This window comes from Myodes glareolus, chromosome 11 (assembly GCF_982192425.1).
Source record: "Myodes glareolus chromosome 11, mMyoGla1.1, whole genome shotgun sequence".
Lineage (NCBI taxonomy): Eukaryota > Metazoa > Chordata > Mammalia > Rodentia > Cricetidae > Myodes > Myodes glareolus.
Genome location: NC_142036.1, coordinates 23,163,135 through 23,187,139, shown reverse-complemented (window position 1 = coordinate 23,187,139; position 24,005 = coordinate 23,163,135). Strand labels below are relative to the sequence as shown.

The 24,005-nt window shown below is 48.1% G+C and overlaps 1 protein-coding gene and 1 pseudogene across 2 annotated transcripts; one reads left to right on the top strand and one right to left on the bottom strand.

Moving 5' to 3' along the window:
• Positions 1-299: 299 nt before the first annotated feature.
• LOC125398449 (serine protease inhibitor A3N-like) lies at positions 300-5,804 on the top strand. Its single transcript, XM_087911547.1, has 4 exons — positions 300-1,125; positions 2,854-3,127; positions 4,045-4,195; positions 5,142-5,804. Exons 1-4 carry the CDS (start codon positions 393-395, stop codon positions 5,334-5,336), a joined length of 1,353 nt encoding a protein of 450 aa, XP_087767673.1. The 5' UTR covers positions 300-392; the 3' UTR covers positions 5,337-5,804.
• An 11,482-nt stretch (positions 5,805-17,286) lies between these two features.
• Positions 17,287-22,257, bottom strand: LOC125398448 (serine protease inhibitor A3N-like; annotated as a pseudogene). The gene is made up of 4 exons (XR_015739165.1): positions 21,673-22,257; positions 20,227-20,365; positions 19,154-19,304; positions 17,287-18,218 (listed from the first exon to the last, which is right to left on the bottom strand). The product of XR_015739165.1 is annotated as a serine protease inhibitor A3N-like (transcript).
• Positions 22,258-24,005: the final 1,748 nt, after the last annotated feature.

The following is a 24,005-nucleotide window of genomic DNA, read 5'->3' as shown; positions in this document are numbered from 1 at the left end:
ACCAAAAGGTTCAGTTAGGGCCTGTGCTAACTACTGCTTAAAGGGTCCTGTGTTCCCCCTACAGGGAGGTGGGGCATGAAGGAGTGCCAAAGTAGAGGTTTTCCTGCCTTCTAATGAATCCTTCTGCGGAGATAAAAATGAAAGAAGCCATTCTAATTAGACATGATTCATGCCTCCCCCACACCCCTACTGTACTTCTGTCTTGCTCTTTGACCGGGGATATCCATGCCCCACTCTGGATCTTGGTTCTCTGTAGGGAGATTGGCTGCTGCCGCAGCACTTCCTCCAGTGCTGGTAACAGGGAGCACATGACGTGGTGCTGCCATCTGCGGGGCCAGAGCACCTCCCATGCACCTTAGGGGAGGCAGCAGGCACGGCAGAATAAGGACACAATGCAGCCCTGTGGGAGGACATGGAGATGCTCACGGTACCACCTGGTCTTCCTAGTCTCAAAGGGGTTTTGCTTTTCAGCCTGGACAACAAAGAAGATGGTCCTCTGTTTGGCTCTGGGGCTCTTGATGATGGGGATCTACCCTGCTATCCTCTGTCAACAAGATGGCACAATGGAGAGTAACGCTGAATTTCAGGAAGACCAAATCAATGGGACGCGAGTGGACAGTCTAACACTGGCCTACACCAACACTGACTTTGCCTTCTGTCTCTACAAGAAGCTGGCTTTGAAAAACAGGGATAAAAACATCTTCTTCTCCCCATTCAGCATCTCAGCTGCCTTGGCCTTCCTGTCCCTGGGAGCAAGCAACAACACCCGGGAAGAGATTCTAGAAGGTCTCAAGTTCAATCTCACAGAGACCCCTGAGGCAGACATCCACCGGGGATTTGGGCACCTCCTCCACATGCTCAGACAGCCAAATGACCAGGTGCAGATCAGTACAGGCAATGCCATTTTTGTTAAAAGGCACCTGCGGATCCTGGCAGAGTTCAAGGAGAAGGCAAGGGCGCTCTACCAGGCTGAGGCCTCCATGATAGACTTCCAGCTGCCTCATAAGGCCGTAAAGCACATCAATGAATATGTGAGGAAACAGACCCAGGGGAAGATCAAGGACCTGATCTCAGGTCTGAATGAGGATGCAGGAATGGTACTGGTGAACTACATCTACTTCAAAGGTGAGAGTGGGCACTGAACGGGGTGTGGTAGGAAAAGATAGTGACTGGGAACCTTGAATTTTTATGCTGACTCCTGGAAAAGAGGGGCTCACAACTCTGGAGACGTGGGTGACGCACATCTCTCTACCCACAGCCCCTATTTCTCCCCTAGGATTTATGGATATAGTTGTGGTTCCTGGCACATGCTCATCAGAAGCCCCGAGGGCTCAGTCTAAGAGTGCTGAATTTGGCTGTGACTTAAACTTACTAGCAGAATGCATAGCTTCAGAGTCCAGTCCTTCCTGAGTGTGCAGAAGCTGTGATTTCTCTCTGCAGAGACTGGGTCCCTCATTCTGCCCACTCCAGCATCTCTAATATGCTCCTGTAGGAGGTGTCCATCCCTGCTGGAGAGCCTGTTCCTAGGAGGGTCCAGGTGTGCTGGGGATCCGTGACCTAAGGAGTGTGACTGCCCACTCTTAAGAGGAAAAGTAGCATGGCCCATTAACCCTGAAGAGCCCCAGGGCAATTCCTATTTAGGATCTCTCCCTTGAGCCATTTCGGGAATGAGCTTGACCTGGGCTAGAAAAGCAGAGATGCAGGAGACTAAGGAGAGGGCAGTGTCAGGCAGGCCGTGTTTAGTGTATGGTTCCTTTGTGGAATTTTGCTTCTATAAACTAAACAGCCCCAAAAGTCTAAAAGACAAAATGCCCAAGACACATGCCATGGCCAGCGATTCTAAAGAAAATGGGTGCAAGGGAGTTGAGAGACACAGCTGGAGTTGAAAAGGCTAAGGATAGTGAGGGGACATCCAGAGCCTACACCCACAACACCCTGCCTGATAGAGACCGGGGCCCAAGGTGACAGTCCAGAACTGGTGCCTGACAGAAGTCGTGATGTAATCAGAATGGTATTGATCTGGGTTAGATTACAGATAGTCCAGGGCAGGCTGTGAGTTGTGGGCAGAAAATCAAGGTGGCCATGGACAGAAACAGGGACTAGGAGGACAGAGGACATGAGGACAAGATGGCTGCAGAGCTGTGTGAGCTGGGAATGGTGGGAGCAGAGTGAAGGCCTGAAGGATGGCTGGGCTGTCTCTCTAAGCCCAGGGCCCAAGAACCAAGACTGCTTGTCTGTGAGGTGGGGATGCTTGTCTAGGCTGCTAGATCCCAGTCCAAGAGACTGTTTCAGTACTAAGTCCTGCAGGATGTGTCGGTGATGGGAACATAAACTAGGAATCCAGGATGAGTCGGGACCGGATATCTGTGGAGGTGGCCATAGCCCCTGTGTGAGCCGAGGACATGTTACTCACATTTAGCCCACAATCTCTGGATACATAAATTGCTTAAGCTCTGGAAAACTTCAGTCTTTTTCATTCTGTTTCTTTTAAAATTCCACAAGCCGTTGCTTTCTAGATATGGTTCTTCCTGAGGAAAAAGGGGTCCCAACTCTCCTCCCAATCCAATGTATCACTTTCAGCTCAGGTCTCTGTTACTCTCCCCATCTCAGACCCTAACAGTTGCTCGAAACTCAAGTAACCAGGCTTTGATTTTGAATTTCCCCTTTTCCAAACCAAGCTTGCAGTCTCTTCTCGCCTTTAGGGGCTTGTCCACTTCCAATCCAGCATTCACCACCCCTGAGGGACACCTGTGCTGTGAAGATAGATTGATTGCTGTCACACATAGAGCTGAGCAGAAACTGGATACAGTGAGTCTCTCAGGTGAAGTTATTTTTAATCCCTTTCATCTTTAGGAAAATGGAAGTTTCCCTTTGACCCTCGTGACACATACGAATCTGAGTTTCACTTGGATAAGGACAGATCTGTGAAGGTGCCCATGATGAACATTGAGGACCTGAGCACCCCCTACTTCCGGGATGAGGAGCTGTCCTGCACTGTGGTGGAGTTGAAGTACACAGGCAATGCCAGCGCCCTGTTCATCCTCCCTGACCAGGGCAGGATGCAGCAGGTGGAAGCCAGCCTGCAGCCAGAGACCCTGAGGAAGTGGAGGTACTCTCTGAGGCCCAGGTGCGTGTCCTCTGGAACCAGAGCTGGCCTGGGTACCTATCCTACTGTCAGCCTGAGGCCAGTGTCCCTGAACCTCAGAACCTCGCTAGCACCCAGTGTAATGGGTGGAGATTCAGCAGGGACAGGCAGAATGGGGGTGGATTTACCTCTGCTGACTCTGTAGTGTGGGGACTACATTTTCTGTCATTTTTGTTTTTCACAAGATGACATCAGCTAGGGCAGGAGCTGAGGATTCCTCTGTGTCTCCCAGGCTGTAATTACACGGAATCCTGCTTGGGTGTTGAAGGACAGAGGGAGTGAGGGTGAGAGGAGATCATCTCTGAGAATCAGCTCTGCCCCGTGCAGCCATCTCATCCGTCATCACTCATTCATTCACCAGTGTGCAATGATGACTTGAAGACCTACTATGTTCTATATTATGGTTAAATCCAGAGAGTATTTCAGAGACTAAAGCACAAAATTTCTTACCCTTGTGGGCTCTTCTTGCAACTGAGGAAGAGAGAGTGCCGAGATAGAAATGCAACCCATCATTATTTTAAAATGATTGTTAAAAGGTGACAAGGAGTGAGATTGAGGATCGAAAGGTCTAAGGCTAAAAAAAGCTGGAGTCAGATGGGTGAATCATTAGATAGGGTCGGAGTCCACACGACAAGGAAAGGACTGCATTTGTAGATCTGAGAGCAAAGCATTTTTGGAAAGGAAACAGCTGGTACGAAGCCTCGTTGCCTCTCCAGCACTGATGGATAATTAATGCCACAGGAAAAGCAAATGATGTGATGGAGGCACTAATGGAAAGAGAACTTCTCCCCTGTGAGAGGGCGGTGTGCAGACCTGCCCAGCTACAGTGTGATTTGAAAGGTTTTGAAAGTTTGAAACAAATAGTTCTGTGACTCTTATGTTTCTCTCTCCATTCTCAGGATGATCGACAAGCTCTCCCTGCCCAAGTTCTCCATCTCCACTGACTACAGCCTGGAGAGAATTCTTCCACAGCTGGGCATCAGGGAAGTCTTCTCCACACAAGCTGACCTGTCTGGGATCACAGGGGCCAAGGACCTCAGAGTCTCTCAGGTAAGCCAAGACACACTGGGTTGTTTTCACTGGTGAATGTGGATGGTGTGTGGCAAGGCAGGTGTGTGGGAGATGGCAAATGTGTGAGAAAGCCTGCATTTCTGAGATTCCCTCATCCTGGGAGACCCGGGTTACGGCCTAGATACATATACTCCTGCTGGACACCATGCAGCCAATTCTCCTCTGTCCTGTGAACATAACCTCAGCCAGGAGCTTTGGTGGGAAGGAGCCTGTGCTTGACCGTCGGTTTTCAATCACACCAACCAGCACTGTGGTGTGGATGCCTCCCACAATTCACTGCAGGGCAAAGCCTTCCAGTCTCAGCTTCTTCACTCACAGCCACCCCAGCACTTCTTGTCAGGCACACAGAACTGGAGCAGTAAAGGAAATAACAACTGATGAATGCAGTTGAGATGAAAACTTAAGAATAGGAGAGAAGATGCCTTAGGACCTCACATTACGTTCCCAGATGCACAGCATGGCAATGCCTAGTATTCTGTGCAGTGCCCACTCAGAGCCCCAGGCTCTAATCTGTACCCACAGATCAAGGCAGTCTAGGAAAGAGAAGTTGTGCCCCATACATTACTGCTGTATTTCCCAAGGAGGCTGAAGCTGGCAGGATGCTGAAGCCTGCACTGGCTGCCAGCACACTGGCTGCACCCTGCGGTTTTCCTGAGATGTGACCTGTGGAGCAAGGACTGACATTGCCTATACCCGTCCTCCACTGTATTGTGGGTTTGAGAGCAGCAGAGATTCTCAGAGACTGAGCATTCACAGGGTGTGCCTCATCTCACACCCTAAGAAGAGACTTGCAAACCCCAGGGGTCGAGCTCATGGCAGGAACAAACAGGCTCACCAGTGTCGGAGGCCAGCAGTCAATGCTTGCTCCAGAAATCTCCTCTCCTGCACTCCCTGGTCTTCAGTGAGTGATGTCTTTCTCCTACAGGTGGTCCACAAGGCTGTGCTGGACGTGGCTGAGACAGGCACAAAAGCAGCGGCTGCTACGGGAATGATGATGACGGGATTTTCTGTAATAAGGAATACTTTGAATTTCAACAGGCCATTCCTGATGATTATCTCTGACACAAATACTCAGTCTTCACTCTTTATGGCCAAAGTCACAAATCCCAAGGGAAATTAGAACTTCCTAAGTGGTGAGGGTTTCTCCTGGGAGCCAGGATTAAGTCTATTTGGGTCTTTATGTGTATGTTGGCTCTCCCATGCTCTGATTTTCTGTACCATGTCTGGCTTGAACAGGACAGTGACTGTGTATCTAGATCACGCACAGGGACCTGTGGACAGTCTGAGACCAGTGTGTATGCACAGTTCCTGCCTCAAACTTTTCCTCACCCAAGCTCTGCCCCTCAGTGTCCCTTCAGCCGCTCCTGGGCCTGCCCACATCTGGCACTGTTGTGGAGAACCTATTCCTGCTTCTGCATGGAGACGATTGGTCAGCTCAGTTCCTTTCCCCTACTCAACCTACTTGGGGCAGAGGAGCCTTTTCCTAGGTTCCCCACTGGCCAACATCACGCAATAGATGGACACCTCCCTTTCCTTACCCCAAATACAGGGCTTTCACAAATTCAATAAACGTATAACTGCACAGAAAGTGGCCAGGTTTTGTTCACTCAGCTCTGATTGGCAGAGGTGTGGCTCTAGTGACAGCAGAGTATTAGAAATTGTCACTTATAGTCTCTGACTTCTGTGATGGAACTCTAACCTACATGTTATTATCAGTTTCTTTTATGGAGGAGGAAACCGAGGAACAGAATTTAGTCCTTTTCCCATGACGTCACAGCTAGACATTATGACTGGCAGAGTGTTATTCCATGTCTCCTCATGTCTGAGGAACAGTCTTCCCCAAACCAGGGTTCTGTGCCTGAGGCATCACCATGGTTGTGTGCTGGTGGAACATAAAACAAGCCCTGGATGCTTCACAGAGAGCACCCAAATGAGTCTGTGGATCATGTGACCTCTGTGCTGACCTCCAAGGAGGACGAGATGGTGATCAGATTACCAAAAAAAAAATGCTTTTGCAGGGCACACTGCAATGCAGGCATTCCTAAGAATCCTGGGTGTTTAGCAAAAGAAGAAACAGTCAACAGATGGCAAAAACCTGATCCTATAAGGGTCCTCAACGGACTTAGAACTACAGGGAGCCATGGAGGGAACCTGTAACTCCTTTTGCTATAAGATAGCAAGCTGTTCTGGGAAGATGTAGGGTTGTCATGGAGAACACTTACAGGAACCCCTTGAGAGGAGAGTGGGTGATTCAACTCGGTGATGAACTGGTTGTGTTCGTAGACAGAGGATAAGAGGAGACCAAGGTGCATTTGGGTTGGGGTGCTTGGTGTCCCTGGAAACTATGTGATCCCTGAAACACTGCTGGAGGCTTGCACAGAGAGGGAAAGGTGTACATTCATTTTGACACATTCTTGACTCTCAAAGTTCCTAAGAACACACATTGAGCAGGTGGACATGGGGTTTCAGAGGATTACAGCCTTGGGGGATCACACACAGAATTTCTTCTCCAAGTGAGCACTGAGGTACCAACCCAGGGGGAGCATGGAGTGATAAGAAGGGTCCCATGAATTGAAAGCAGCCATGTACCAACAATTCCTATATGTGCAGCAGTCAATTAAGGCCCTGAGGTGGCCACCTCATGCACTCCATGGGCACTGGCATGCCTCAGCTGTATCCCTGCCTTCTTCCTGGCTTCAGCCCAGGTATCTAAGGAGCCTGGTGCTGCACACATCTCATGCTGCCCATGAACTGAGTCGTGCAGTTGTGGGAGGAGTCTGAGTCTACGTCTTAGTGAGTCCAGGACACGGATACCAGGGTTTCACTTTTGCCCATTCTATGAAGGTTCCCCAGGACTTCTCAAGCAACTATTCCTCTGGTGATGAACCTCCTACAGGGACAGCCTTGCAATAAAGATAGCAGACTGTTGATGGGGAAGGGGCATGTTTACAGTAGTAATCTCAGACACCTGTGCTAAAAACTAAGTTCAGGGCAAAATGTCTAAGGTTGACCCACCCAATGTGTGGATCATCAAGGGGCCTCCACTGTGAACTTTCTGCTTTGCAGATCACAGTCCAATCCCAGATACTTCAGAGAGGATGCTGATCTGCCGTCCAGATGGCTGCCTCCATGTGTTTTCTGTTGTTACAGGACCGCTGAGCAGACAGTGTATAGAGGAGGGTGTCAGTTAGCTTTTTATCACTGGGACAGCACATCTGAGGAAACCCACTGAGGGAAGCAAGGGTTTGGGTTGAATCCCAGCTCCAGAGGGTTCAGGCCAGGGTCTGGAGGATTCTTTACTTTGAGCCTGAGGCAATTCAAACTTTGTACATCAAAGACACTATCAAGAGGATGAGGGCTTTGGACATAGCTAGGTGGATAAATTGTTGTACCCACCCTAGGGATAAAGCCGATTTTTATTCCCTGAAATCGAAGAAAAAAGCCAAGAGTGGTCATATGAACTTGTGGTCACAGTTATGGGAAGAAGGGGGCAGATGGATCCCTGGGACTCTATGGTCAGTCAACATAGGCAATTTAGTGATTTCTAAACCTATTAAAGACCTTATTTCAAAACCAAAGTAAATGAGGAATGTCAGTTGACGAAGACCTCTGACCTTCATATGAATGTGAACATGAATGTGCACATTCTTCTTCACAAACACAAATAAACACATCAGATAAGTGTTCAAGGAGAAAGAGAAGTGAGTTTGGGAGCTAGCTTAATGGTGAAATGCTGTCTTCAACTAGGTATGTGAACTTTTGGGTTCCCTGTACAGTGGTAATGTGGAGATAATCCCCAGGAGGAAAGGGAAAGTATACAGCTCAGCATCTATACCTAGAATTCTGATGAACTCACAGTCGGATGACAAAGTCATCCTCCACACCACCAGGAAGGCTGTACCTTTCTTCAGCTGTTACATTAGTGTGTCCTTACAGCTGGATGGAGTGTGGGTCAGCAGGAACCAACGCTGTGGTGATGGAGAGGATGGGTACCATCCAGCTGATCAGGATCACACTTCTGGCTTGGCCCACCATTACCTAGTGATGTGGGATGCTCCTCTGAATGTTGTGAATATGTTTTATTAATAATGGTTAATAAAGAAGGTGCTTTGGCCTATGGCAGGGCAGAATATACTTAGGAGGGAAATTCAAGCAGAGATAAAGGTGAAGAAGGGCAGGGTTGAGAAAGACACCAACAGCCACTGGAGGAGTATGTTGGCAGAACATTGTCAGTAAGCCACGGGGCATGTGACAATAGGAAGATTATTTGAAATGGATTAATTTATATGTAGAGCTAGCCAGTGAGATGCCTGAGCAATCAGCTGACAGTTTGTAATTAATATTAAGCCTCGGAGTGGTTAGAGGAACTGTTTGGCTGGAGAGGAACCTCCATTGACAGATTAGTTTCTGGTCTTGGGATCCTGCACTGTAGGCAGTCAGCAAAGGGGCACAATGGGCAGGGGCTGGTAAGGATTCAACAAGGCCTTGGTATGAAAGACAGAGCAACAGTAGTGGCCAATGGTGAGCTCTGTGGGGTGTGAGAAAGAAGGGCAGAAGGGGAGATCCTGCCTAGGGAAGAATCCACTGTGAGACACTGCTGTGGTGTTGAAATGATCCATATGATATAGTAATTGACAACAATGCTATGGAGTCAATTAATGGTTTAAGTAATTTTATTACTGATAAGATCAAAAGTGAACTGATTATTTCTAAAAGTCTGTAGGTCCCCAAACTCAAGGGCACATCATGCATGCTTAAAGTCAAATATCAAAGACACCTAATTTGAATAGAAATTATATGAAGGTCAGATTAATCTGAAATGTTCCTTTCTGACAGAGCATAGTAACTATTTAAATCATACCATTACAATAATTTTCCTATAGCTTTTTATTTCTTGTGGTTTCCTTTATTTACTCTGGTTGATGCATCTGCACCATGGGTATGTCCATGGAAATCTCAAATACATGTGAAGACAAATGTGACTTGTAGGGGAACAGAGGTTGCTGAGAACTGTGTGAGCAAACTGAAGATGGAGTCAGAGCATGAAGAACTTACCTTAGTCATTTCAGGGTGAGCCTGCATGTTGTGTTCTGAACTGTCGTCCCTCACACTCAGTCCTAATTACTAAGAGGGAGACTGGTCTTTCCCCACATCTACTAATACAGAATAAATTGTCCCCAGATACACAGCTTGAAACATAAACATGAAATACCCCACAGTGTCAAGGACCCATGAGGAGCCAGCCTGGGGTGTTCCTCCTCTGGGGCACACATGAGTCACACTGTTGGGTGAAGATTTATGATGTGCTCAAGGCTCCATGTTCAGATTTACTCTCAAGTCCATTTTCTTGTTCCTTTTGTGGCTATAAACTGATCGCAGAGTCTTGTGCTTGCTGAGAAACCCCCACACTGCGTTAAAAAAAAAAAACCAGTTTTCTCAAGGCTTTTGATGGGAAATCTCTTTGGACCTACTCAAATTGCAGCTCATCCTTAACTTCTGAGAAGAAATGAAGAGATAGGGAGAGACAGAAAAGAGAAAAAGAAGAAGAGGGCGGAGGAGGAGAAGTAAGAAGGAGAGAAGATGGAGGAAGGAAGGGAGAGGGAAGGGAGAGGTCAGGTGGGAAGGGTTTGGAGGGGCCTGGGAAAGACCTGGCACAGCCAAGGTTGTACACAGCTCTCATCCCAGCACTAGCAGGGCTGAGACAGGAGTGAGGACAGCTGGGTATGTTCCTTGTCTTCCTCATTGATGGGTCCAATACGCAACTGAAGCAATTTGAATGGAGAAGGGTTAGTTTCTGCTCTTCAGTTCTTGGCAGGACAGGCAGGGTGGCCGGCCAAGATTCAGTCTAAGCCTCCTAAGGAGATCAGCATCTCCCATCGAAAGACTCAGGAAATCTTCGTCAAACTCAGCTAATTAAATCCCTCTAGCTCATAGGTTTAGTCAAAACTTAGCCACTGGTCTCCCAAAGCAGTGTCACCAACAGGAGAGCAAGAAGTCAAAACCCTGAGCTTCTGAAAATCATTTCACATTTTAACCATAGCCCTTCCCTACATAGCAAGAGTCTAAATCCTAGAATAAAACTGAACAAAAGCAGCGGGGAGAACAGGAAGGTGAACCTGACTATCATAACTCAAGCCTGTGTCACCTCCCTGTTTGCGGCCCACATTCTATCCATGAGATGACAGTGATAACTGATGCTCTCACAGAAAAGCCACCGCTGCAGTGGAGTCTGCTGGGCTCATTGATGAAAACCTCATGATTGTGCTGAGTGGAACGTTGGCCTTATAGAGTTAAATTATACTGACTTGTGTCTTCGTCCCCATAAGTACTGATTCACCATTGAACATATGAAGCAAATAGACAATTAATTTTCCATTGTTAGGGTTCTCCAGAGGAGTAAAAGTGAATCCAGAAATATATGAACAGAAAAGGGATTTGTTATAATGGCTTAAAACCCGTGATCCAATTAGTACAAAAATGACTCTCTACCAATGGAAGGTACCAGGATGCCATAGTTTTTCAGTCCACATAGGTCTCGATATCTTACCTGGTCTTCAGTGTATGCTGGGATCTCTGAAGAAGTGGTCTCTAATGACAGTGAAGAAATGGACAGTCAGGGAGCGTGAGATAAAGCAGGCAAAAAGAGCAAGTTTCCTTCTTCCATTCCCTTCATATAGAATGCCAGCAGAAGATGTAGGCAAGAACAAAGGTGTGTCTTTTCACTTCAAACGTTCCAGCACCAATGTCCTTTCCCTATTTAAAATTATTATTTAAGAAACAGTTCTTGGCAACTAAAGCCTGATGCTTAAATTTTACATAATTCCAAATGGAATCAAGTTGATAATCAATAGTAGCCATCCGAAGTCCACTCCTTGTCACCTCGACAGATATCCTGTCTCCTTGATGCATACTTAACTTCATATTGAAGGCAATACTCAGGTTTTAGATATGTCTTATGTGGCTTAACTATCCCATGTACAATTTAATACAATATATTTTTAACATCAAAATCATACCTAGTATGATATGACTTTCCTTTATCTGACCAGAAATGCATACTTAATTTTATAATAGATAGTGATGTCCCTTGAGAGTCATTCTTTTCATATGTCTAACTCAAATATTATATCCACTGGTATTGCCTGGATTAATATTGCATTGTATGATAAAGAAATTGAGGAACGCAAGCACAAGCATCTGTACAAATACATATTAAAACAAAAGATAGCAAAAACATTCATGTGAATCATCATTCTCATTCCGGAACTGGTCACACAGCCATCACAATGCTCCTGTTGCCCACTCCGTGTTTCTTGCACACTCAGCAAGCACCTCACCTCGCCTTTGTTCTGTATAGGGGAAGAGACACATGCCTACATTCCCTTTGTGATTCCACCTGTATTAGGTTGCTGTAGTTTCCCATGACTCTAATCTCAGAACATGGTAACACAAAGAGAATCCCTAAAGGATCACATGACTCTAGGCCCAGTCTTTCTCCCCTCCACTGGGGAGAAGCAATCCAATTCTTCTTGGTTATCTGGACCAATCATTCCACCTAACACAGTCCCTCCATTTTTAGACTGTTGGGTAAAAGGCATCTAATCCTCAAAGTGGCCAGATAGAAGTCAGAATTTTCAGTTCACTGGAATGTTTGTTGTGTCTACTGGCAGGAATGATCCTTCTCCTACAACCACACCTTCTAGTTGGCAGAAGTAAGGTCATGGGAATAGGATTTAAAAATCTTCATTTAGATCACTAGGGCGATTGTGAGTGGAACCCTGCCTTTTCACTATTAGCTCCTGGACCTGTGGGTCCTGGCAATGGGAGAAATCATACTATACATTGGACAGTGTTTTGAAACATTTCTCACCCTCTGAGACTGCTGCTCCAGAACTCTGAACTGTTGCTACATAATTGGCTCTATAACTGTGTCTTTAAAAGGCCGTTCTGTCTCTGTGTCCCATGCAGATTTATTTAATTTAAATTTTTTATTTTTTCCTGGAGTCTGAAATGTGAACTAAAGTTTGCTTCTGGTTTATTAGATGTTGGTCATCTGTCCCCATCTTTGCACACCCTCCTGGACCCAACCCCCTTAGCCCATGAGAAGGTAACTGGCCTCTGGTTCTGCAATGTTCCCATCTCTCTCCAGTATTGAAATTCAGATCAGTCAGCCTGGCTCTGAAGACACAGAATCCTTTCAGGGATTTCCCTTCACTGCCAAACAAGGCAGCTTCCCTTCAGAATTCTGATGCCAAAGAGGACACAGCGAGTCTCTGTTAAGAAAATGTCTCTTGCTGCCAGACAGGACAGGATGCACGTTTGGATTGTCAGCATTGAGGCCAGTGTTTATTAATGTGTGAGTTTCCCTAAAGAAATCAGGGAGCATGGACACAGAGTTGTGTTCTTTTCAAAGTGACTTAGAAATACAGAACAAATGTTAGCTGCAGCCCAACCTGGTGACAAGTGGGGCAGGGATTTGCATATTCTCATTGCTCCTGACATGCCCAGGAGATTCAGAAAGCTTGTTTACAGCAATTTTGGGCAATTTCCTGTCAGTTGGTTCTATTAGAAGAAACCTGAAATGCACATTACCAGGAATCGTTCTATCTACTCATTTCCAGTCTGAGCACAGGGCACAGATTGTATGTGCCAGCAATTCCCTAGAAGAGGGAGAAGCCCATGGGAGGGATAAATAGCCATCACTGTGCAGTAGACAGAACAAAACAACAGAAGGCAGCAAAGATGAACATCTAGAACTCAGTTATTCCAGATGCTGGCAGTGGGCATCAGCTCTCAGATAATGCCAAGGATTCCTGCCCCCTGGGAACAAAGGAAGTGCTTTCCCAGGACTGTGTGGTTCTGGTGATGACTTGGAATCTTGGTTTGGAGGAAGGGTGATGGGTTGTTCCTGGGTCACTGAAGTGGAATCAGGGGACATTTCTGGGATGCACATAAATCTTCTCTCCAGTCTGGGTCTTCATGTTTATGGAAGATGCAGGAGCCATGAACTTTGCTCGTGTTGTGTGAATGGAGCCTGCTCCTTTCTGCACTCCACAGGGAGGAAGTACTGAGACCTTGTCTATCTTACCTGGGGCTGAAGGAGCTAAGGAGAGATAGGAAAGTCCCTCTGTAGGAGGTAACTTCCCCAGCATGTTTACAGTTGACAGGAAATGTCTCAGCGTCAGGAACCCACTTACTTTGTAGGTTCCATGACCGAGGGTCTTCAACCTCAACTAGGGAAGGGAGGAAGCAGTAGCTCAGCCACTGAGCCAGGCCTCCTGCTGCACACATGGAGCAGACCCTTTCCTCTGGAATCAATTCTGACACAAAATAGTGTTCGGTGCTTCTCCGAAGAAATGCTTGCATCAGTCAGAAGTAAACATGGAGTAAAGGCAGCTAACTAACTGAGATCCCTGGCTCCTCTGCAGGAGAGTAACAGCCCTGGGGACAAGTAGCTTAGCTCCAGCCTTCCCTCCTCTGCCCCTCCCATTCCCTCTGTGCTCTTCTGGTCTTCTCTCCCCTCCACCTTTCACTTGGCTTTTCCTTCCCTGGCCCTCCCTCCTCCTTTCTTGCTGTCCCTCTTTCTTCCACTTTCTCACTCCTTGATTCCTCCAGCCCTCCTCTGTTTCTTCCCTTCCCTTCTTCTACTCCCTTCCATGTATTTACCGTCCACTTTCACCTTTGGACACCTGAACAAAGGGACAGAGGCTAAAGGTGGGTGCCTGTGTTTACCATCATCACAAGTCTTCAACTGTAATTCTGTGGCCCCCACACCAGGGGTGTGTGGAAGAGTAGCCCTCTAGACATTCCGTCCAACTCCCCCCTTTATCCCCATAATAAGCCAGACAATTGTAAATAATGGAACCTGTGTCACTCACCACACCGCCCAGAGAGGTTCATCCAGTAGCTTGCTACCACACAGTCATCCCAACCAGGTGTCATCTTTCTTCCCATCAGGAGGCCTTCCAAGCCTGAGGTGCAAACCACCCTGTTTTCCCCAGCAGCACTAAAAGAACCTTTCCTGTTTGTCCTTCTCCCTCCTGTTCCCAGGGTTGCCAAGGCTATGGCACCTCACCAGATGCCTCCTGATCTGCCTCTCAATTATTCCTCCCCAGGCCCGGTCATGCACCAGATTCAGTCAAGGTTCTTGGGATTTCCCAGCCTCACTGAATAAGGTATCAAGCCCTGTGCCTAACATAGGCAAGAATAATGGGCTAATATAAGTTATAAGAGGTAATAAGAAGCCTGAGCTAATGGGCCAATCAGTTTATAACTAATGAAGGCCTATGTGTGATTTCTTACTGGTTGGATGGTGTCCTTCCTTTTGATCAACACAGCTTTGGGCCTTGCTGAGCCATACCCAGCCTGGCTCTGAGGACACTCTAATGTAACAGCTGAGGAAACATACTGCCTTCCTGGTGGAGTGAAGGATGGTTTTGTCACCCAAATGGTTGAGTTCATCAGAATTCAAGGCACAAATGCTGAGTTCCATCCTCCCATCCTAGGGTTGTCTCCTCACTCACACAGTACTAGACTCACAAAACTCCACATATATAACCCAAGCAAACATTCCACCATTAATCTGGCTCCCAACCTGTGGGAATTGCTACCCCGAGTTATATTTCCCTGCCCCCATTTGAGGTGCTTATCTGCAAAGAATCATAACTTCCCTCTGCTCCTGGAGTTGGATGAGGAAGTTTGAGTGCATGTGATTATTCCTTGATCCCTACTGGGGTCAGGTGAGAGTCCCTCCTTGGGTCAGGTGACAGTCCCTTCGCAGCCCCCTCCCCATTTGGTGCCATGGTATAAAAGCTAGCCCCAGCAGATCAATAAACGAGCTGCTGTTTCACCTCAACCTCGTGCTCTGTGGATTTCATTCAACCTGGACACCCTCCGCCGAGACTCGTGGTTCCAGACCGTGCTGGCGCGGTACCAACCCACTACTTTTTCTATTTGGACACTTACATGATTTGGTTATTTGTGTTTATAAGTGAATAGGTGCACATCCATGTTCACATTCTTATGAAAATCAGAGGTCAATGTCAACTGTAATTCCTCAGCCACCTTGGTTTTAGGATAATGTTTCTATATAGCATTGGAAGTCAGTGAATTACCTATGTTGACTGGCCATTGAGTTCCAGATATTCACCTGCCTCTGCCTCCCAAGAGCTACAACCACAAGTTCATGTGACCACTCTTGACATTTTTCTTAGGTTTCAGGGCATAAAAATCTGTTTTATGCATGGAGTGGGATCAATGATTTACCCACCTAGCCATGTCCTAAACTCTCATCCTCTTGATAATGTCTTTCATGCACAAAGTTTGACTTGCTTCAGGCTCAAAGTAAAGAAGCCAGCAGACCCTACCTTAACTCTCTGAAGCTGTGATTCAATCCATGCCTTTGCTTCCCTCAGTGGGTTTCCTCAGATGGGCTGTCCCAGTGATCAAAGGCTAACTGACACACCCCTCTATATACTGTCTGCTCAGTGGTCCTCAGTAACAACAGAAAACAGATGGAGGCAGCCAGCTGGATGGCAGCTCAGCATCCTCTCTGAAGGTTCTGGTGTTGGGCTGTGATCTGCAAATCAAGCAGTTCACAGTGGCTGCCCCTTGAGACCCTCACATTGGGTGGGTCACCCTTAACACTTTTTCCTGGCTTTGGTTTGGAGCAAAGGTCACTACTGTAAACATGCCCCTTCCCCAATCCACAGTCTTCTATCTTTATTGCAAGGCTGTCCCTGCAGGGGATTCAATACCAGAGTAATAGCTCCTTGTGAAGTTCTGGGGAACGCTCATAGAAGGGGCAAAAGTGAAACCCTGATATATGTATCAGAGACTCACTGATACATAAGAGGTAGACTCAGACTCCTCCCACAGCTGCACGACTCAGCTCATGGGCAGCATGAGATGTATGCAGCACCAGGCTCCTTAGATACCTGAGCTGAAGCCAGGAAGGATGCAGGGATGCAGCTGAGGCATGCCAGTGCCCATGGAGTGCATGAGGTGGCCACCTCAGCCACCTCAGGGCCTCAGTTGACTGTTGCACATATAGGAATTGTTGGTACATGGCTGCTTTCAATTCATGGGGCCCTTCTTATCACTCCATGCTCCCCCTGGGTTGGTACCTCAGTGCTCACTTGGAGAAGAAATTCTGTGTGTGATCCCCCAAGGCTGTAATCCTCTGAAACCCCATGTCCACCTGCTCAATGTGTGTTCTTAGGAACCTTGAGAGTCAAGAATGTCTCAAATCGAATGCACACCTTTCCCTCTCTGTGCAGGCCTCCAGCAGTGTTTCAGGGATCACATAGTCTCCAGGGACACCATGCACCCCAACCCAAATGCACCTTGGTCTCCTCTTATCCTCTGTCTAGGCACAAAACCAACTCATCACTGAGCTGACACCCACTCACCTCTCGAGGGCTTCCTGTAACTGTCCTCAGTGACAACCCTACATCTTCCCAGAACAGCTTGCTATCTTATAGCAGGAAGGAGTTATGAGGGTCCCAAAACAGGAACAGTGATTCACCGCTCCACAACTCCCTGTAGTTCTGAGTCATCTGAGGACCCTCACAGGACCAGGCTCCTTGCTATCTGTTGACTTTCTTCTTTTGCTAAACACCCAGGATTCTTAGAAATGCCTGCATTGCAGTGTGCCCTGTCAAAAGCACTTTATTTGGTCATCTGACCACCATCTTGTCCTCCTATGACCTCAGCACAGAGATCACATGATCCACAGACTCATTTGGGTGCTCTCTGTGAATCATCCAGCGCTTGTTTTATGCTCCACCTGCCCACCACCATGGTCATGCTTCGGGCACAGAACCCTGGTTTGGGGAAGGCTGTTACTCAGGCATGAAGAGACTTGGAATAAAACCCCGTCAGTCATAATGTCTAGCTGTGACATCATGGGAAAAGGACTAAACTCTGTTCCTCGGTTTCCTCCTCCATAAAAGAAACTGATAATAACATGTAGGTGAGAGGTCCATCACAGACTGTAAGTGACAATTTCTAGTACTCTGCTGTCACTAGGGCCACACCTCTGCCAATCAGAGCTGAGTGAACACAACCTGGCCACTTTCTGTGCAGTCATACATTTATTGTATTTTGTGATAGTCCTACCTTTTGGGTAAGGAAGGAGAGGTGTCCATCTATTACGTGATGTTGGCCAGTGGAGAACCTAGGTAAAGGCTCCTCTGCCCCAAGTAGGTAGAGTAGGGGAAAGGAGCTGAGCTGACCAATCGACTCCATGCAGAAGCAGGAATAGGTTCTCCACAACAGCGCCAGATGTGGGCAGGCCCAGGAGCCCCTGTAGGGACACTGGGGGGCAGAGCCTGGGTGAGGAAAAGTTTGAGGCAGGAACTGTGCACACACTGGTCTCACATGCTGGAAACACATAGAGGGCAGTGGGTTCCCTTCTCAGTCCTGGGCCTAAGGTTCACACAATGGGTCTAAAAGCTTGAATAATCCCATGAAGCCTGTGGAAGCTGAAGGCAGATATAACCATAGTGCAGATAGGGGCTGAGCCTATCTGCCTTGGCCCGGTATTTGGATGGAGGCTCAGAAAGGAGAGGCAGCAGAGAGGCACCACGGAGTCAGAGCTCAGTCTCAGAAACATAAGCTATTACTGCAAAGAGGTGGGGGAGCCTGACACTGTCTGTCCACAGGACTCTGTGCATGTGTGAGCCGTACAGTTAGTCCCTGTCACTCTCCACTCAGAGCATGGAGGCCAAAATGCACATAGAGACCCACATACAGGCTTAATCCCTGGCTCTCAGGAGGAAGCCTCACCACTTGGGAAGTTCTAATTTCCCTTGGGATTTGTGACTTTTGTCATAAAGAGTGAAGACTGAGTATTTGTGTCAGAGATAATCATCAGGAATGGCCTGTTGAAAGTCACGTTCAAAGGATTCCTAATTAGAGATGATTCCTCCATCATCATTCCCGTGACAGCCGCTGCTTCTGTGCCTGTCTCAGCCACGTCCAGCACAGCCTTGTGGACCAACTGTAGGAGAAAGACATCACTCACGGGAGACCCAGGAGTGCAACAGAAGTGATTCCTGGAGCAAGCATTGACTGCTGGCCTCAGCTGCGCCTGAACTTGTTCCTATCATGACCTCTACCCCTGGTATCAACCGATCCCTGCTCAGGGTGTGAGATGAAGCACACTCTGGGTCTGCTCAGTCTCTGAGAATCTCTGCTGCTCTCAAATCCACTTTACAGTGGAGGACGGGTATAGGCAATGCCAGTCCTTGCTCCACAGGTCACTTCTCAGAAAAACCGCAGGGTGCAGCCAGTGTGCTGGCAGCCAGTGCAGGCTTCAGCTTCCTGCCAGCTTCAGCCTCCTTGGGAAATACAGCAGTAATGTAAGGGGTATGACTTCTCTTTCCTAGACTGCCATGATCTGTGGGTACAGATTAGAGCCTGGTGCTCGGAGTGGGCACTGCACAGAATACTAGGCATTGCCATGCTGTGCATCTGGGAACGTAACATGAGGTCCTAAGGCATCTTCTCTCCTATGCTTAAGTTTTCATCTCAACTGCATTCATCAGTTGTTATTTCCTTTACTGCTCCAGTTCTGTGTGCCTGACAAGAAGTGCTGGGGTGGCTGTGAGCGAAGAAGCTGAGACTGGAAGGCTTTGCCCTGCAGTGGATTGTGGGAGGCATCTGCACCACAGTGCTGGTTGGTGTGATTGAAAACCGACGGTCAAGCACAGGCTCCTTCCCACCAAAGCTCCTGGCTGAGGTTATGTTCACAGGACAGAGGAGAATTGGCTGCATGGTATCCAGCAGGAGTATCTGTATTTAGGTTGTAACCGAGTCTCCCAGGATGAGGGAATCTCAGAAATGCAGGCTTTCTCACACATTTGCCATCTCCCACACACCTGCCTTCACCATCAACATTCACCAGTGAAAACAACCCAGTGTGTCTTGGCTTACCTGAGAGACTCTGAGGTCTTTGGCCCCTGTGATCCCAGACAGGTCAGCCTGTGTGGAGAAGACTTCCCTGATGCCCAGCTGTGGAAGGATTCTCTCCAGGCTGTAGTCAGTGGAGATGGAGAACTTGGGCAGGGAGAGCTCGTCAATCTTCCTGAGAATGGAGAGAGAAACATATGAATCACGGAACTATATGTTTCGATCTTTCAAACCTTTCAAAGCACACTGTAGCTGGGCAGGTCTGCACACCGCCCTCTCACTGGGGAGAAATTCTCTTTCCATTAGTGCCTTCATCACATCATTTGCTTTTCCTATGGCATTAATTATCCATCAGTGCTGGAGAGGCAACGAGGCTTCGTACCAGCTGTTTCCTTTCCAAAAATGCTTTGCTCGCTGATTCACAAATGCAGTCCTTCCCTTGTCATGTGGACTCGGACTTCACTTAAAATTTCACCTGTTTAAAATTGCACACCACGTCTGACCTCTACTTTTTTTACCCTTAGACCTTCTTCTTCCCAATTTTACTCCTCATCACCTTTTAACAAGACAAATAATGATTGGTTGCAATTCTGTCTTCCTAATCTTTCCTCCTCAGTTGCATGATGGGCCCACAAGGGTAAGAAATTTTGTGCTTTAGTCTCTGATATACCCTCTGGGTTTAACCAGAACATGGCACATAGTAGGTCTTCAGGTCATCATTTCACACTGGTGAATGAATGAGTGATGAGGGGATGAGTTGGCTGCATAGGGCAGAGCTGATTCTCAGAGCTGATTTCTTGTCAACTCCTGCCTTCCAAAACCCATTCAAGACTCCATGTAATTACAGCCTGGGAGACACAGAGGAATCCTCAGCTCCTGCTCTAGCTGATGCCATCTTGAGAAAAACAAAATGACTGAAAACACAGTCCCCACACTACAGAGTCAGCAGAGGTAAATCCACCCCCATTCTGCCTGTCCCTGCTGACTCTCCACCCATTACACTGGGTGCTAGCGAGGTTCTGAGGTACAGGGACACTGGCCTCAGGCTGACAGTAGAATAGGGTTCCAGGCCAGCTCTGGCTCCAGAGGACATGCACCTGGGCCTCAGAGAGTCCCTCCACTTCCTCAGGGTCTCTGGCTGCAGGTTGGCTTCCACCTGCCGCATTCTGCCCTGGTCAGGGAGGATGAACAGGGCTCTGGCATGGCCTGTGTACTTCAGCTCCACCAATAGGTTTTCTGTCTATATTCCCAGAGGCTTCACTCCACCTGCCCTGCACTATCCAAAGTTCAGAGTCCCAGATCCATCCCAGGTCTGGTCTCATGGAGCTTTTTATCAGGCATCATTGTGTGGGCCTTTGCCCCACTCCTTGGTCTGTCTGGCAGAGTTTTGCAGGTGTCGCCCCTGGATGTATTCCTACCAACCCTTACCCGCAGCAATTTCAGCCTAGTCTCCCAACTTTCTAGTCCCCCTGCCCCAGGAGCGTGTCTTCAGCACTGTGACCCCGCAGGCTACCTGTGCTCTTTATTTTACAGACCAAAATTCCACGAAGCAGTCAGACACTAAACACAGATCACTGACTGGCTGACACCTCCTACTAATGGCTTCTCCCCAGTCCTTACTTTCCATGTCCGGGTCCAGCCTTACAGAAAAGGCTCAGAGGAGAGGTCCAGCAGAGACACTCCCCACGGGGCAATTAGATAATTGTCAACCGTGCTACTTTCCTATTAAGATTGGTATAGCCAGGATTCTTGGTTCGGGAAGGACTTGGATCCTCCTCAGGATGAGGTTCACCAGCAGATGGACTGTGTAGGAGAGTATTAGACATGACAGAGTGGGCTGATTGAGGGACTCCTTCTGTGGAGATTGAATGCAATTGGCCGCCATAAGCTCACGAGGAGTGGAATTATTAGGAGTTGTGACATTGTTAGAGTAAGTTTGGTCTTGTTGGAGGAAGCATGTCACTGAGGAGGGAGGCTTTGAGGTCTCATAAATGCTCTAGATACCACGCAGTGTCTCCGACCACTTCCTGTTGCTTACAAGATCAGGGCCTCTCAGAAACCACTCCAGCACCATGTCTGCTGCACACTGACATGCCCCATCATGATGATAATGGACTGAACCTCTGACCTGGAAGTGAGCCCACCACCCGATTAAATGTTTTCCTTTATAAGAGTAGCCGTGGTCATGGTGTCTCTTCACAGCAATAGAACACTGACCGAGATATTTTGTCTACAGAGAGAAGACCTGACCTCTACACTGTCAGATAGGACTGGACAAGTGGTCTATATATTCAGATAGTCAGTAAGTGTAAGTCAAAGTCAAATTCATCTCTCTTAGACTGAGGCCACATATGTGGAGTATGAGTCAGGAATCACATCTAAGCCAAAATATGTCAAAGGAGAAGTAAGGCCTGATAGTAATCAGAAGTTAGGCACCCCTGTCTCCAAGGCCATGAGCCTCTCCTTTCCAGTGCTCAGTGTATGAACACAAGGTGCACAGCTAACGCCTTCTCCAACCCCCATAAAACAGGGCCCATCCTTACCTTTAAAGTAGATGTAATTCACCAGCACCATTAACGTACTCTTATCCAGGCCTGAGATCAGGTCCTTGATTTTCCCATGGGTCTGTTTCCTCACATACTCATTGATGAGGTTTTGACTTCATGAGGCTGCTGGAAGTCAACACCTGAGGCCTCGGCACGGTACGGCACCCTTGCCTTCTCCTTGAACTCTACCTGGATCTGTATGTGCTTTTCAACAAACATGGCATTGCCTGTACTAATCTGCACCTGGTCATTTGGCTGGCTGAGCATGAGGAAGAGCTGTCCAAATCCCCGGTGGATGTCTGCCTCAGGGGTCTCTGTGAGATTGAACTTGAGACCTTCTAGAATCTCTTCCAGGGTGTTGTTGCTTGCTCCCAGGGACAGGATGGCCAAGGCAGCTGAGATGCTGAGTGGGGAGAAGACAATGTTTTCACCTGGATTCTTCAAAGCCAGTTCCTTGTAGAGGCTGAAGGCAAAATCAGTGTTGGTGGAGGCCAGTGTCAGACTGTCCACTCGTGTCCCATTGATTTAGTCTTCCTGAAATTCAGTGGTACTTCCTGGTGTGCCATCTTGTTGGCAGCCAACATTTCATCAGATCCCTGCCATCAGGAGTGCCAGAGCTACAAGGAGGATCACCATCTTGTCTGTTCTCCAGGCTGAAAAGAAAGATCTTTTGATTCTGTGAGGGCCAGGTGGTATTGTGAGCATCTCAGTGTCCTCCCACAGGGCTGCATTGTGTCCCTGCTCTGCAGCCCCTGCTGCTTCCTTGAAGGTGCATGGGAGGTGCTCTGGCCCCGCAGATGGCTGCACCACGTCATGTGCTCCCTGTTACCAGCACTGGAGGAAGTGCTGCTGCAGCAGCCAATCTCCCTGCAGAGAACCAAGATCCAGAGTGGGGCATGGACATCCCCGGTCACAGAGCAAGACAGAAGTGCAGCAGGGTGTGGGGTGGGCTGAGCCCTGTCTGGTCAGAATGCCTTCTCTCATTCTCTCTCTGCAGAAGGATCCATTAGAAGGGAACCCTCATTTCTTACACTCTCCCACACCCCACCTCCATATAGGAGAACTTAGGACCTTTGCAGCAGTAGTTAGCAGAGGCCCTAACCGAGGCTCTTGGTGAGTCTGGAAAATCCAAAGTCTCTTGTCTGAGTCTGGTGCATGAAAACAGGTCTCAAGAGGAATAAATGAAAGGCAGCTCTGGAGACATCTGGAGTGGTGCCACAGCCTTGGCACCCCTGGGAACAGGAGGGAGAAGGACAAACAGGGAAGGTTTTTTAGTGCTGCCTGGGAAAACAGGGTGGTTTGCACATCTGTCTTGGAAGGCCTCCTGGTGGGAAGAAAGAAGACACCTGGACCAGAATTGGTTTTGGCTCTTGGAATGGCTGTGCGGTACCAAGCAATTGGGTGGACCTCTCTGGGAAGCTTGGTGAGTGACACAGGTTCACAATTATCTGACTTATTATGGAGATAAAGGGATTGTTGGAGGGAATGTCTAGAAGGCTACTCTTCCATATGCCCTGGAGTGGAGGTCACTGCCCCTGGAGTGGAGGTCACAGACATCCTAAATGATTACAGTTGAAGACTTGTGATAATGGTAAACACAGGCACCCACCTTTAGCCTCTGTCCCTTTGCTCAGGAGTCCAAAGGTGAAAGTGGACGGTAAATACATGGAAGGGAAGGGAAGAGATAGGGGAGGGCTGGAGGAATCAAGGAGTGAGAAAGTGGAAGAAAGAGGGGCAGCAAGATAGGAGGATTGAGGACCAGGGGTGAAGAAGGAGCCAAATGGAAGGTGGAGGGGGGAGAAGACCAGAAGAGCACAGAGCGAATGGGAGGGGCAGAGGAGGGAAGGCTGGAGCTAAGCTGCTTGTCCCCAGGGCTGCTACTCTCCTGCAGAGGAGCCAGGGACCTCAGTAAGTTGGCTGTCTTTACTCCATGTTTACTTCTGACTGATGCAAGCATTTCTTAGGAGAAGCACCGAATTGTTTCCAGAGGAAAGGAGCTGCTCCATGTGTGCAGCAGGAGGCCTGGCTCAGTGGCTGAGCTACTGCCTTCTCCCTTCCCTAGTTGAGGCTGAAGACCCTCTGCTTGGCCATGGGATCTACAAGGGAAGTGGGTTCCTGACCCCCAAGCATCTCCTGTCAACTGTAAGCATGGTGGGGTAGGCACCTCCTCCAGAGGGACTTTCCTGTCTCTCCTTAGCTCCTTCATCCCCTGGCAAGATAGACAAGGTCTCAGTACTTCCTCCCTGTGGATTGCGGAAAGGATCAGGCTCCATTCTGTCTAGAAGAGCAAAGCTCATGGCTCCTGCATCTTCCATAGACATGAAGACCCA

Bases quoted from the DNA above. Each gene is read 5' to 3' on its own strand.
- LOC125398449 (XM_087911547.1), top strand. From the start codon at position 393: ATGCAGCCCTGTGGGAGGACATGGAGATGCTCACGGTACCACCTGGTC. The intron at 1,126-2,853 runs GTGAGAGTGGGC...TTTCATCTTTAG, and splicing joins GAACTACATCTACTTCAAAG to GAAAATGGAAGTTTCCCTTT. The intron at 4,196-5,141 runs GTAAGCCAAGAC...TTTCTCCTACAG, and splicing joins AGGACCTCAGAGTCTCTCAG to GTGGTCCACAAGGCTGTGCT.